The sequence below is a fragment of the Melospiza georgiana genome, chromosome 2 (genome assembly GCF_028018845.1).
Source record: "Melospiza georgiana isolate bMelGeo1 chromosome 2, bMelGeo1.pri, whole genome shotgun sequence".
Classification (NCBI taxonomy): domain Eukaryota; kingdom Metazoa; phylum Chordata; class Aves; order Passeriformes; family Passerellidae; genus Melospiza; species Melospiza georgiana.
This window is the reverse complement of record NC_080431.1, coordinates 58,008,902-58,024,764: the sequence shown is the minus strand read 5'-3', so window position 1 is coordinate 58,024,764 and position 15,863 is coordinate 58,008,902. Positions and strand designations below refer to the sequence as shown.

General features: G+C 38.2%; 1 protein-coding gene across 3 annotated transcripts in view; it reads right to left on the bottom strand.

Annotated features, from left to right (window-relative positions):
- Window positions 1–15,863, bottom strand: part of DCLK1 (doublecortin like kinase 1) — a 236,390-nt gene that overhangs the window by 40,839 nt on the left and 179,688 nt on the right. For all 3 annotated transcript variants that reach the window (XM_058045184.1, XM_058045185.1, XM_058045186.1), the window contains 4 exons: window positions 10,560–10,644; window positions 9,090–9,198; window positions 4,188–4,245; window positions 3,374–3,493 (listed from right to left, as the gene is read on the bottom strand). In XM_058045184.1, coding sequence (XP_057901167.1) covers window positions 3,374–3,493; window positions 4,188–4,245; window positions 9,090–9,198; window positions 10,560–10,644 — 372 coding nt within the window. The remainder of the gene's footprint in view (window positions 1–3,373; window positions 3,494–4,187; window positions 4,246–9,089; window positions 9,199–10,559; window positions 10,645–15,863) is intronic.

The window sequence follows — 15,863 nt, the reverse complement described above, 5'->3', positions numbered from 1 at the left end:
CATGGCATTATCTGATCCCTAAGTATTAGATATCAGCATGTGGCAAAGTATGTGAGATAAATAATCTATCTTCCCTAAGCTCCTTCCTGTGAAACCCCTGTACCAGCTGCTTTTTAACATGAGGCAGTGGATTAGACAGATCTTTGGTCTTATCTAATATGTTCCAGATGCTCAGAAGAAGTGTCAATAACATCGGCAAAGCATCTGCCTCCAAACAAAGAAAACAGTCTGAGCTAGGAGGAGCAAGAAGGAAAGAAGCTGAGCCTTAAAAAGAAGAAGGAAAAATTTTGGCTTGAAGTCAGAAGAAAAGGAACAAATGTTCATGCACAAGAGAAACTTAAACTCAGAAAAATATAGGGGCTGAAGAGCAATTTAACAGTAAAGCCAATCTGAAACAGAATAATTTTCTCCATTTAAGCATCTACTGTATTCGGTAAAGTTTCTTACCAGGTATCCTGCTAAGAAAAGAGAGCATATATTTAGTCTGTGGGATTCTCTGCAGTTAAAGGAGAGGTGATATCCTGGAAAGAGTTAACAGCTCTTAGAAAGAGCTGACAGCTATATCAGGCAGAATTGCTTTCAGACTTTCCTCTCCCCAAAGAGCACTTTAACCTGCAAGGTTCTGCTAAGCCGATTCACACAGCAGGTCACTATCATTTATTCAGGCACCAGGGGTGAGTTCAGGATGACATTTCAGTCTTAAATCCCCTGTTCTGGAGTGAAACAGGACCAGCAACATCTGAATGCAGTTTTTATCATCTGTGCACATGAGGAAGTGTACTTGGAACTACAGTAACCAATTATTTATTTATTACCTTGTTATGTAAATGATATGATCTCTCTTTTTCTTCTGCAAAAGTGAAATCATATCCTGGAGCAGTAAAGGAAACTCAGCAATAAATCTTGCTTCTTAAATTGGCCAAACCCCTGTTAGGTTTGAATAACAATTTTGTTTCGCTGTGTAAAAAGGCAATGTGCCAGAAACCAGGTCTTTGCTTCCTTTTACAAGCACCACTTGCAATGTGTTTATATTTGTATTTATGAAGTGCTTTTTCTTACACGTTACAAAGCAATGAGTTGCCTATCTGCCATGAGGTGAGGGCGGGATTTGCAGCAGTCACTTATGTCAAACATGTTACTGCCAATTAATGCAGGGTGGTATTAACTGAAACCGGGCTCTGCACTATCAAGCCTTTCCTCCTTGCCTCTCTTTCCTGTCTGTGAGTTTGATTTAATGTCAGGTCTTCAAAAGTCAGTCAATAACAGATGGTTAATCAATTCTAACAGTGTGCACTGTGAAATGATAACAGTCAGCAACTGGTGAATTAACAATTAATGTCTCTCCAGAAATGCCTTCCCTAATACCCAGAGAGTGCAACGAGGCTTTTCTTCCAACTAGATATTAAGGAATAGATGTTCATAGCAGAGAAACAAAGTTGACTTCCCTGAATACGGTTATTTCTTCTACATTTCTTCTATTATTCTACATAAAAGTAAATACTATTTGAACAGTGCTCTCTAGGATATGAGAAGTACAGAGATTCCTATAGTGCCCTTCCATAATTCAGCTAAAAGAATATGTACAGCAATCATTAAGAGTCAAGACGAAGGAGCACAAAAAACCAGATTTCTCCAGAAAGTGAACAAAATGCATGTTTTTTTTAATATACATCTTTAAGGCTTATTTTCTAAATTATTTTCTAAGAGTTTTCTGTCCCCTCCTCTCTCATTTAGCTGAGTAGGACTTCAATTAAAAATCCATTGGACACTAGAGTTTACACATTTTTCAGTCATGAATAGCACAGCAGGTTTCACCCATAAAACCAGCTCTGTGCTTACATCTTGGCAGGTTAGACAAGGCACAGCTTTTAGTTCTTAACACACCTCATGGGGCCAAGATGAAGGATTTGTCAATGCAGGCTAAAAGCTGTGGCTACATGTGATTACAGTGCTGTGTAAGGGGCCTGAGGTACCTTTGTACAAGCTCTTGCAGACACTGAGGAAAACCGACAGTAGCATGGATCTCATAGTGAGCTCACTTGGAACAGAATAGAATAAATTAGAGCAGTAATTATGATTAAAATAGTGCTAGATGGCTAATGGTATCTGATCTCAAGCTGTGCTATTTCACATTGCATGCCTAACAGTAAGAGAGGGCTGAGATTGTCAGAGGAGTGGGGGAAATTATTCTGGGACTGGTAACACAAAGGGATTGATGGCATGGAAGATTGCCAGTATTTTTTTTCATCTTGGGATTTAACTTTTTCATCAGAGAAAATATGTCAGCTCCTTAGTACCAACATCTCCTAATGTGCTTTCTCAGAGCTTGGAGGTGGTGGACAGTGGGGTTAGGGGAACCATAAGCTCCACAGCACTACTCAATCCAAATAGGGCATCTGTCAGGCACAGACCTACGAGGACAAGACTTTCTCAGACTGCCACGAGGACAGGGAAAATCTGCGGGCATCCACCCATGAGGCACACAGAGCCTTCCAGCTTTGGACTGGGAACATGGCTTGTGTCACTGGTTCTGCCACAGAGCATGGGGGATAATGGAACAAGCCAAAAAACCTTGTCATTCTACTTGCTCTTGTACTCCGGTCCAGAGAATCAAAGGGTATTTAAGAAACACCTGGACCTGGGATTGCCCTATTTAATATCTCAGTGAGGTGTAGTAGGGACATTAGGAGCACCTTCTAACCTCCTCCTACACCAGAGCAAAGCAGAACAACAATCCTGTTTGCCAAAAAACGCTTTCTCTAAGTCACTGTGAATAGCATCCAAAATATAAACCCCTGCATTCACAAAATTACTTTTTAGACTAGAACCATGTTTTTAACAGCAGGCTTTTCTTTTTCACTTTCCCCTTCCTTCCGCTTAAATTTAGATTGCTATTGGGGAGGCAAGTTTGACACTGTGTTAATATAAATCAATAGAGAAAAAACATATTTAATATTGTTTAGATTTAATGTAAATTCATAAAAACTAATGAAACCCTTTCACCTTTTTGTATTTTGAAGGCTGGTATTTATGGCTATTTGGACTGGGTATATTTTCAATTCACCTCAAGGCAGATTATAAATTTTTAACGAGTTTTCCCTTGAGGAAGCAAACAAAACTGGTGGTCAACAGTCAACAGAGCATTTCCAAGTGTGGCTTATGGGAAGTTAGAAAAATACTTGAAATATTTGAAAGCTGATTAAAAAAAATGTGACAGTGGGTTATACATCTTTCAGTAGGATGCTAGACCACTTTCAGAGATCTCTTCCACTCTACATTATGCTGTGATCCCATGTTTTTTAGTAAGCCTAAGCAGGAATGGAATTTTTCAATATGGTTGATTCAATAAGCAGCTGGACTCCAAAACACTCACCTTTACAAGTTCCATGACAAGGTACAACTCAGTTGGCATGTCCATCTCCTCGATCAGAAGTACAATATTGGGATGCTTGACTCGTCTTAAAATAGATACCTCATTCTGGATCATGTGTTCCTGACACACAAAAAATCTTCAATGAATATGGGTTAGTAGGAAAAAAAATCACAGTGGGAAAAGCAGAGAGAATTGGGAGCTGCACAGATTTTCTGGGGTTTTTGAAAAAACTAACAGATGTTGCCTCCAGCAACAGAGAAGGAACACGTTTAGAAACATCAGTGTGGTAACTGAAAGAAGAGAGAGCGGAACGCATTAAAAGAAATGGAAGAAAAGATGTGCTTCTGGTGCAGAGAAAAATGAAACATTTTAAATTTTCTCTGATGCAGAATCTTTAGATTTAACAACATGCTTGCCTCTTCTCACAGAATCTTTTGTTACTGATTTTAAAAGCTAACAGTAACTTGGTGCAAAATTGACATCCATTTAATTAACCTATGCCTTACAGACAGCGGCCAGTTTTGTTATAATTATTTGTATTATTTTCTGCTTTCTATAACACCTGAAATTATGAAAATTAGAGGACATAATTACATGGATAAAAGAAAACACTGGATATTCATCACACAGGTCTAGAACAGCACATGATTGCTTTTTCTCTTGGAACTCCAAGAGTCTCCAGAGGGCAGGCAATGACTTCAACCAAAGAGATTCTGACACTTATCAGGAAGGATACAAATGCCAACAGCTTCTCAAAATAACCTCTCACAAAAAAATTCTTGGAATTTTGGTCTCATATTTTTTTTGTACTTACTTTTCCTCTACATTTACTTTTCTTAATTATTTTCAGAGCATATTCTCTACCAGTTGATCTGAGGAAAGAGAAAAAAAATTGTATGTTCAATCACATTGAATATTTTTCTCAGTTGAGTTTATATGTGTTATACGAGTATAATAAGTGTAATGAAGAGTTCTAGTAGCATATTCTTTTTTTTTTAAAGAAACAAAGTTAGATTTGACTAGTGTTGTGAAATTGAGCCAAAGTTATTAAATACGCATGCCTGAGAAAAAGACATAACTTTTTTGCTTTAAGATGAGAGCAGAGAGCATTTCTATGTTTTCAAAATAAAAAAATGCTTGACTTTTTCTTCCATTTTTTAATGAAAATTGTTATTACTTTGTCATTTTTATGTAAAAATACCATGCGGTGTTCACAGGTTCAAATATTTGCAAAACAAAGAAGTTATAAACAAAGAATAAACAAAGAATATTTGTTTTCTATCCTACAAAAAATACAGTCCACAGAAAATACTTACTTACTTTTTACTTAAAATGAAAAGTCATGTGTTTGCATATCTGCATATCACAACTGCTATGATAAAAAGGTCAGTCCTTGGAATAATTTTAATGTATTCAGTAATTATAGGATATTTAGCAGAGTTAAATATGTTGGCTTTTAGGCAGAATGTGGAAGATTCTGAAGGCAGTAAAAGAAATTACTTCAGGATGAAAACACATTTCCTTTTAACTACTGTGTTGTTTTGAATCGCTATAGTATTTATCACTACTACATGTATGTAGTTATCTATTATCTAGAATACTAACATAGACAAATTGGCTTTTAGACAAGTTAACAGTATCAACTTCCACTTTTTAATTAAGTTAACAAAACCAAAAGACAGCTGTAAGAATGAAAACAAGAACCTCTGCCTACCAGCCCCAGTTTCCCTGTAAGATGAAATGGAAAAGGGATAATTTAAGAAAAAGATCTAACTGAAATATTTTCATTTTGTAATATGAACCTAAACAGATTACAAATGTCTATTACATTGGCTTTAGGCATGTTTGGTTAAAAATTAAGAAAAAAAAAACTTTCAATACAGGGTGATTTTTATCATTCCTCATTTCACAAAAGACAGTAGTTAAACTGATACATTAAACTGATACAGAGTATGTTCAACAGAGATATTAATGTGTCTAAAAGTGTGCTCAGTCTGTCAAATGGGACATGCAAAGTGAGTAATACACTGAAAGCACTGTATCTGGAAAACAACTGGGCATTTTCATTTCCATATTAAAACATGGAGGACTCATCTGGCAATGATGTACCACTAATTTTCAATTTAAGGAAAAATGGATAATTCAGTAAAAAGCAAAAATACCACCAAAATATTAATTCTGTTTATGTTCCCTGGCAAAGAGCTAAAACTGCCTCTATTAGGACATTAATTAAAAGAAGTCACACAAGATAAGAAAGTTTATGAATTGGGGGAAAAATTACAGCATATCTGTTCAAGATTTACACAAATAAAAACTTCTCCTATCTGTACTCCCCCACACAGGGGTTTAGTGCTACAGGTCCCCAAAATGGGCTGCACTCCATGTGGGGTGTCCCTCTCCAGTGCTGCCCTTCAGTGGCTACAGTCCAAGCTCAGTGAGGGGACAGGAAGAGATCTGGACACTATTTTTGGGACTAGAAGGAGGAGGTTGAACAATAAATATTAGAAATTAAGATATCTGGGGTTCAAACTCAGACAAAATATAGCCTCTTTCAATAGCAGTCTCTTTCAAGCTGCTTGGTTGCCCTAGGAATGCTTCCTTTCTGTCATGAGAAAGGAAATTGATGGTTTTTGTTGGCCATGGGAGACTCCATGTACTCCAAGACACTGGGAAATCTGAGCTAGTGAGGAAATGTCAGCATTTGAAAGTATCAGAAAGTTAAAAATGAACACATATAAAAACACCACAGGACAAATTGTGCATACGACGGAGCAGATATGTAACAAGCAGATGACAACTGTGACTGCTCTTTGTTTTGGTAAAAAGAAAATTAAAGCTAAGATAATGTAAATCCTTTCCCCTGAAAAGCTGCAGAACCGCAGCCTCTCAGCAGCACAGCAACTTACACACCACCAAAAAATATGCATGGCCATGTCAGAAAGTCACCATGGAACAGGCATCTCTCCTCTCACCTAAACAATAAAAAGGGACCACAAAAAGAAGGCAACATGTTGTGGCTGGACAGGAGTCTGGACCCACTGCAGTACCACAGAGTTAGACTTCTAGCTCATAACAGGGCTTGGTGCCATGTTCCCTGGCTCTTTAAACTGTTGCAAACTTCATGGAGATTTAGACTGCACTGGAGACAAAAATCTATCTTTGTTGCATTTTTGCATGCATTAAATGTATTTAAGAGTGCGTCCCTGCACATTCACAGACGCTCAAAATGGGATTTAGAAGCCCACATGTGAAAATTTTGGAGATGGTTTTTGGTTTCTATTTAGACTGTTCATTGTCAGAGGAAAACTCTTGCGAATGTATTGAAGTGCTCACAGACTGATCTCAGAGCTATGGAGGAGTATTCATGTGACCAGTGAATTTGTGCAGCAAGACCCATTCCTACTTGTTCAACACCTTACGGTGCTATTGCTTTGAAGTGTAATGCACACAGGAATTATACTTCACAAGGAAATGGAAAAGTTCTCTGTCCCAAGTATCACCCCATTAATTCTGGCTTTGCAAATGATGGACACATCAGACTTTTAAGTGAGGTGGTTAAAGATGCTTAAAAAAAGGCTGAAAGAATATTTTTGAAGGTGTTTCACAGGTACTGGTATAATTCACCCTCTGAGTCTTTAATTTCTCCTTCCACACCTGTGATGGCAAGGACATACTGCTTTAGAAGTATCCCAACAGAAACAATTCCACTTCAATTTTCAAGATCTCTCAAAGAAGTAGCTCTCTGATAGAAATGGGATCTATGGAATGGTATAGCTCAGAGACCACAAGAGTATATATCTGGGAATACCTGGGTAAAAATGCTATTTGAGTACATTAGACACACCATGTTACTGGATACTTCTGGGACCAGTGGGAGAGACAAGAGGACAGGAAACAGTTTTCATTCAAGCTCTCCAGGATATTGTAATCAGCATTATTTTTAGGTGTGATGGGACCTATATTTAATTTTGTTCATGTGTTTTCTCTCCATTTGGGAAATAATTGTGACATGCACACTAGCACATTTGTACTGTCTCTGAGCAGCCCAAATTGCATTTTCCGCTGAATGAGTTTATTAAAACCACAACTTCTCATTATTTTACCTTCTAATCTGCTTTTCCCAGTCACTATTCATTTTAGCTTAAGCTGCCTTTTTCTCTTTTCTTAGAAAGAGAGTTTGGGTGAAAATGGGTGTTTTCACCCATTTCTTTCATTAGTCATGTCCCTCCATAGGGTATTTCAGTGCTTCCTTTTTTCATATTGTTTTGCTTTCCTTCCTTTAGGTTTCCATACAGTTTAGTGCTCCGAAGTTTGATCTGAACAGCTCCTGCCCTCTGGATGACCAGCTCCACCAAGAACTCACTCCGGCAAAACACTAAAGGCCTCACCAGAACTTTGGCCAAGTTCCACAAGCACACTGTCAGCTGATACAAAATCTACTCTCACCCTTTTCCCCAACAGCTGTCTTCATGATCTCCAAGTTGCACTTTTGGATGCAGAGGTGGACCTGCATTTTTCCAAGGGGACTAGTTTAAAACCAGCCAAGCTAATTTATCATTGTCTGTCAGGAGATTTAATCTCACTCTCCAGGGTTTATATCATATTCTTACAGGCTACAGAGCAGTTTTTTCTTTGAGCCCAAAGGTGAAGTTATAGTCCTCTGTAAGAGTCTCCTCTCCAGGATATGGTAATAGGGGATAGAAAACTTAACTGATGAAATTTCATTCTCAAACCTTGACATCTCTATTGCTCTCTCTTTTGGATGCCTCCAGCTCTGGCAGTTTTTTGCTTGTCTGCACTGCTACTAACATGAGCAATCCTACAGTTGTTTCACATATAGGTGAAATACCTTCTGTCTTTTATGTCCCATAGTCTCTTATTTTTAACAATACCACTAAAAGGCAACCACAGTTCTGTTTAGAGCATTCCTCCTTGGTTCCATATTTTTTTACACTCTTAAGGTTGGGCAGAGCAGGTTCAAGCCTAAACAGATTTAGAAACAGACACATGAAGATGTCAACCTGGACATTTTCAGCAACACTGACAACTGAGGTGACTTGTGACTTCTCCAATCTGGAGTGGATGTCTAAAATTAAAGACTGTTTTCACCTCTTACCAGTAAAGGTCACTGAAGAAGTTAGATTTTGGTGTCTGCAGTGAGGCTCATAAAGTTGGAACGAGCAAATATAACGGCACAAAGCAGCAAGCAGGAGTTAGATGTCCATTAAATTAAAAATAAATAAGAAAGAGACTACACCTCAGTGTAGTCAGTGTCAGATGGCAGAGTAGATTGATCCAAAATTACCTCTTTGTGCTGACCATTGCCACTACACCCCAAACAGAGAACTTCCTGACATCTTTACAGAGTGCTGCTGTATGTGAAATGTTCCACTGGTCTAATGTAAAAGCAGCATTGCAAGAACATACTGCAAGAAAAGATGTTATTTCAGTGCAACAAGAGAGATTTAACACAAGGAACTGGTAACATCACGTGGCGTGTAGCAGAAAAAACCCATATATACCCCACGAAGAATAAAATTCATAGATTGCCCCTTGAACTCACTCTTTTTTTTTAATTTGAGGACATTAGTTTTTCCACCTGGAATTGAGACATTACCTTATTACATTTCTGTATTCTACAAGTAAAGATACAATCTGGAAAAAGCATGACATTAATAATTATTTTTTACAGCAATAAGTGTATTATCCTCCTCACCTTTCTATACACTCCTTCACAATAGCAAAATTTCCGTCTCCTATAGTCCTTCCAACTTTATATCGCTCTGCTATCGATGCTGGAACCTGGAAACCTTCCTCCAACACTTCTGAAAGAATCATTAGTACATTTTTATTGTTAGTGAAGGAAACACAGATGTTGCACATAACATGCATTTTAAGTCGACGGTTTAGGAGCCTGGAAACCATTCAGTCAGTGTCTCACTTACTGTACAGTGAAACCATGCTGCTGACATTGTATATACTCAACAGGTTTCATGCAGATACAATAATGAAAAATAAGACTTCTGGGGGCTCAAACATACCACCATTTGAGTGTTATATAGTTGCCATTGCAATATGCCCCCAAGACATAACCAAAATTGTATTTTTTTAATTACAAAAAGGCCTCTGTGATCTGCACAGGCGCAGACCTGCCTCCAAAAAGGGCTGGAACTCCTTGACACAGCATGATTAAATATATGTACCAAAGAAGTCCAACACTCAAGCACTTATTTTATTACATCCTGTAAACTGAGACATCCATAAAACTCCTCATGTGCTAAGTGCTAGTTCTCCCCATCCCCCAATATCAAATATTTAGTTTTTAAACAAATGTTCTCAATAATACTACCTCGCATGCAACCTGGGTACCAGATGTTTAGGTAAAATTGCATTACACAGTGTCTAAACATAGGAGAAGCTTGTAGTTTAATGTGTTTTAGTGCTCATTCCTGTACTATTATTTTTAAATGTATTTGAAATAGTGTTACAAATAACTAACATGCCTCTAAAAGCTCACTGTAAATGGCAGCTGATGCAAACAACTATATAAATATTGTAATGTAAAAAAATAACCTCTCAGAATGTGATTTGTGTTTACACTCTTTAAGACAGTGCATTTAACGGTGTATTACTTTGTCCTTTGTTCCAGTTGAGTATTAAAAGTGAATGCTAGGAATGCTAGGACACAAGGAGGCTGGGGTTTGTCTGAATGCACAGACAGCATGAAGAGTTATTCTCCAACAGGAAAACAGATACACACACACGTACACAGATGTGTGTGTGAGCCAGCAGTGCTCCAGCAGATCTTGTCCCTTAGCCAACTTGCTCAAAGCCTTAGCAGGGAGTAGGACTATCCATTTCTGAGTAAAGACCCAGGACTGCAGTGTGTTCTTTAGTACTGTGGCAGATGTGACAAAAATACCGAAACAAGCCAGTCAGCACTGTGTTGCTTGCAGAAATAAAGGCTCAAGTGTTCCGCAATAAAAATATCTCTGAAGAGTGATGTCCAGATCAACTCTGATCCAGAGTGAACCTAACTGGTTTGCTAAGGCTGAGGAGGTTCCTAACAGAAAATCATCCAGCCTGCAATGCTCCCACCTTCTCTGGCAGGAAGAATGACTCACTTCCTACACAGCTGCTGTTATCACTACACTGACTGCTTTGAAATGTCAGCTCCAAATGTTACCTTCTGCAGGGCCATCATTTTCATCCATAGAGCTGCAAACTTTGGTGGATGCTAATGAGGTAGAGGAGCCACTGTGTTGGGAGCTCTGGAAATGGAGACACAAATGAAAACAGATGATTTTTAAGAAGTACGAGTACCCACAGCATGTTCCTGCTGGACACATGTCCTGGAGAGGCTTCAGTGTTCCCTATGTAAAGTATGTATTTACTTTGCTGGATGGATATGTGGACCCTTGGGAAGAGTCCAATTTCATCCACTGAAATTACACTTTTGGTAACCTCACATTACTGGAGAGATCCTTGATCCACCAAGTGAAGCAATGTGCCTGCAAGAATACTTTGATGTATGCTCCAACAGCTTCTCCCTATTCCACACACATTCTGGCAGGGAAAACCGAGGAGCCATATGCCCTCTGCAGGCTGGAGACCGTGTTCTTATAGACCTTATTTTTTCAGCAGGCAGTAGAGGATCCTAAGGCTTTAGCTGGCTGTGTTATGGGCAGAATTCCTCAATTTTACAAACCTCCCTCGTTGAAATCTTCCCCAGTTTTGTTCTAAAAGGGAGAAATCATTATGGCAGTGTATGGACAAAATAAGATGTCAGGGTGAATAATGGTTGCTGCTTCATAGGAGCATTTGAATGGGGGCGGCTCCCTTGAGGCAGTGACTGTTCCTCTGCTCCGTTTCAAGTTCTTGTCCTGTCTGTAGAGCTAATGGGGGAGGGTGGTGTCTCTGTGGCCCCTCAAAGGAAACTTGTAGCCACCCACCTTGGATGCCAGAAGTGTAGGAGGCAGGATCTGACCAGGGAAGCCTTCCAAAGCACCTATCAACATCTATCAGACTTTAGGAAACCTGCTTCATCCTTCAACCTACAGACTTTAGGAAAACTGCTTCATCATGCATCTAGGTGGATGAAGCTACACAGACACTTGAGATGGACTGGATTTCACCCAAAACTTTTATCTTGTGGTGCAAAACAATTATACCTCATCTTCAGGATTTCCTATCTTCAGAGGAAGCCAGAAGAAGCTACAAATATAATGGTGCCCCTTCAAACTTAAAGCCAAACTAAGCACTTCCTCCAGTTCTCCTATTAAAACTTAAGTGAAAAATATTCAGAGGATTTGCAAAACTAAAACTTTCTTGGGTTCACATCATTCACATGCTGAAAGTGCTGCGGTATTTCATTATCTTCTTCACTCTGTATAATACATAGATTGCAGGCTGTACTTCATGTAACTGACTCTATCACTTCCTTATCAGTGTCTGCAAGGTATTTAGATGCCCACAATCTTGGTGCCAATCCACTTTACAAATTAAATACAACTATTTTGGAATTATTTCTTTGGTCTGACACTGCAGAACACAGTTCATGACTGGAGCAAGAGTAACTGAAGTTCCAGCAGTTTGGATATTTGCTGAGTACCAAGCCAGGGAAAACGCAGTCAGCATTATGCTGAGTTCATTTGAACAGAATAACTTTTAATTTCTCCCACAACAAAGGTCAGATGACTTAGACAAAGTCTGAACTTGGCCTATTTTTCACTAAAGAATCCTGAGAGCTTGCACATCCCATTTACCATGAGATTCTTTGCCCTTGTTTCCTTTAATCAATCCCAGCTCCCTCTTTTCATCCAGGCAAGTAATTCTTCTGAGCTTTGACGAGAATTGAAGAATGCATTAATCAGTTTTTGGACTGTTTTTGTTGCCTCTTACAACAGAAGTCAGCACTGAGTGATTTTATGCAGTTTGCTAAGATACTGCTGCTCTTGTTTCATGGTCAGGACGTGTTTATATATGTTCCATTCCTGTACTAAACTCTGTGTGACATCCCAATAAAAACTTACCTCTGGTTCATTTTTGAACAAATGAGCAGATGTGGATCAAGGTAACGGGGAAATGCTAGGAGTTCTCATGCCTGAAGAAGTCAGTCACAAAGCCTATTTTTATACACATGTAATGAGAGAATTGTTTCCTTTACAGTCCTGCTTGTAAAATAAGCAGAAAAACATGTTCTCTCTACTCATTCTGCTGTGTTTGTTTTCCTAGAACAGACATTCAATTTCATACTAATTTTCCCTCTCACACTATTTTCTGTAAGGAATTACAATTTAAACATGATTAATATTTATTACTTCTATGATCAGGAATGAATCATTACAACATTTAAGGAGTACAATCACAAAAAGGTTAGTGTTAGATTTTCAAGAGATTATCTAACAGCTACTTTTTTTTTCATTTTTTTTTCACTTTAAATAGTGAGATTACACTTTTAAGTAGATGTCAGGTCAAGGCTGCTGACTGCATAGCACTGCAGCTTCCTTTAAGCATCCTGGTGGATTCTTTACAGTCTTGCAGTCATTGCTCTCATCTGTGAGAACGGCACATGTGAAAATCAAGACCTAACTCAGCGGCCACATCTTCTCAGAATGGGTGCCTAGAGACATTCAAATTTTTATTTGAGGACTGAATTTTTCAAGGACCTTAAACTAAGGCTTAGCTGAGAAATGCAATTGCTCAGTCCTTCCAAAACTAGATATCTTCAAAGGCTCATTTAAACAAAGCATTTTAGCAAGTGCTCCAATTTAAATACAAATAATCTTAATGGTCTACACATGAGTGAAATTAAATTGACTCCTAAATATGTCTTGGGCAAACTCCTTAAATATGTATTTAACCTAGGTTTAGTCTAATAGACTGAGAAAAAAAGCGTCCGACAGAAAATTTAAAATTTTAAAGGAAAAAATTTACTTCATACTGACGTTTTAAGTGGCTCTACTTCTTTTCTTATTGGCACTGTTAAAGATGGGAAGGTTAAAATGTTATTTGTTAACAGAAGAACTGAAATAATGCATTAGTAGCATACAACATACCACTAGTCTGCCAACAAAGCATACAGCCCCTTTGGTGACATCAGCCTGCGAAGCATTGGCACGGAGGCAGAGGCAGAACTTGCTAGTGACAAGGAAGCAGTAGCTAGGAAGATGTGCTAAAAATACACACTGAGACTTATAAAACTTTAAGTAATTATTGAAAAATATATCAAAATATACTCTTCATTACCTTTGCTGACCCCCTCCTATTAAAAGAACAGATTGAAAATAAATCAGGAAGTGGACATTTGCACATATTTACCAAGTCTGCTGGCAGCACCCTTTTCACAATTAAAGAGATGTTACTGGATAAACGATAAACATGACTCAAATATTTTCATCTTTATTCGGCCCTCTCCAACAACACGCAGGCATTTATTTATTTATCTTTACTTCAGCTAGAAAGAGATTTCATTTATTTAGCCTTTAATTAGCTGGCTGTTCTCACAAGCTGAGAGCCCTGCGGGTCCAGCAATCCTTGTGGGTCTCAGCGTTCCTTCCAGTTGGCTTGCCAATCGTGAGGCAGTCTGTCGTGCGCACTGTTGCTCTCACAGATGTGGACCCCATCAGGGATCTTGCAGATGGGGAGGGGGAAAACAAAACCTTAGCAAGAGTATAATCTCTTCAACACACAGACTTTAATGTAATTAGCTGGTTTAATTTTAAGAGATGCTGAGGTGCTTGGAATGTCATCGCTTTCACACAGATTTAAAGGGGTCCAGTTGCACAGGTTGCTAGCACATGGCCAGTTTTATGGCACACCTTCATAAAAGCAACAGCATAAAAAAATCAGGTGTTTAGTGTAAGGATTTCAGATCCTATTCAGGTTTATATAACAGATGGCCAGCACACCACACACCTCACTGATGTGAATGGAAACATTCGCACTATAGAGTTTCAGCCACGTCTCACCTGGAGATTTATTTTGCAACTGTTTGGTAAATAGATTTATCTCAGTGGAAACTGTGCTAAATTCATGAAAAAAAAAGCAGCAAAATAAAAATTGCTGTAATGTCTCCTCTCTCCTGATACTCACCTTTGTCCTAAATTAATCTTAAAATCCCGTTCCAACTAAACAGCAGGAATTATTCTTGTGGACTACTAGTGCCAGCAGTTAGGAAAAGAGACTTAAACAAGAGACTAGAAAGTTTGTTAGTGCAATTCAGATTCCTGAATCTGAAACCCCAAACACTGCATTCTATTTTCTAAACCTCTCAAAACCTTTCTTAGCACATGTGGAGTCTACAACGTCTCTCAACAATAGATTCCTTTGTATTTTTCCAGTACGAAGGAAGCATTTGGATGAAATGTGAGTAACAGAAAAGCACACAGGTGCAATGCTAAGTTTCGATCCCATGAAAAGCTCTACTCTTTTAGAAGCTGTCTTAATGAAGTGAGAATTAAAATTAGTAAACAACGTGTAAATTCAGGAAGGAGGCTCAGAGAAGGGAATTATTAATGTCTTTAAATTATGCCTCCTAAGATGTCCCCACTCCAAAGAACTCTACGGAATCTTTAAAAAAATGCAAAAAGATAAGCATGTCAGTAATATGTGTAAGATGAAGTTCAACTCAGTAAGGAAAAAATAGCTTTAAAACCAAAACTAAGCATTTAGCCCCCATGCTCACCTCTTTTGGAGCCCATACTAGTGTTCAGTCTGGTTATAAAACAACCTTTGCAAGGCAGCTGTCATGGCTTCCTGACAGGCTCAGCTCCTTTGCATAAAGATGATTGTGAGTAATGGTAAAATAAAGACAATAATCCAGTACAGGTATTAGCTTTTAAAGATTTTGAAGGAGACCAAAAAATTCCCATAATACTTAACAGTGTTAAGCAAGAAATAAGTGATTCAATGAACAGCAAAATGGTACATTACAAGAGAACAAAAGCAGAGGACAGCTGATTTAAAACAATAAAGTGATACATTTTGATGTAACTTTGAAGAAGATAAACTGATTTTTTTTTAATTATTCAACTTTGAGAGAAGTAAAGGGTTACACAGAAGTTCACTCTCCCAACTATATCGAGGGAAAAATGTTTTTGATTTTCTTTTGTTTAACCTTACATTTTTATGCCCAGTCAGCTGAGACAGGGAAAAAAAGCTTTCATGTAGACAGTACAGAGTTGGCAAAAAAATTACTTCATGAAGAAAGATGAAATCCACAATCTTCATGCTGAAAGAATGGAAACTAATGGAGTTCAATTATCGAAAGAGAAATGATGCAATTGTTTTCCAGTTTGGACACTGCACTAAACTGGCACATCAGATTAAAATTTATTTATAAAGTGTTTCATCTGGAAAGGAACAGTAAAAAATGTATGCAAACCTTCTTACAAATTTATTCACAATTCTACATCCTGCCCTGTTTTGTTAGACACTTGACTTGAGAGAGGCCCTACACAGGGAAATGATTTTTTTGTGGCTGTTCATT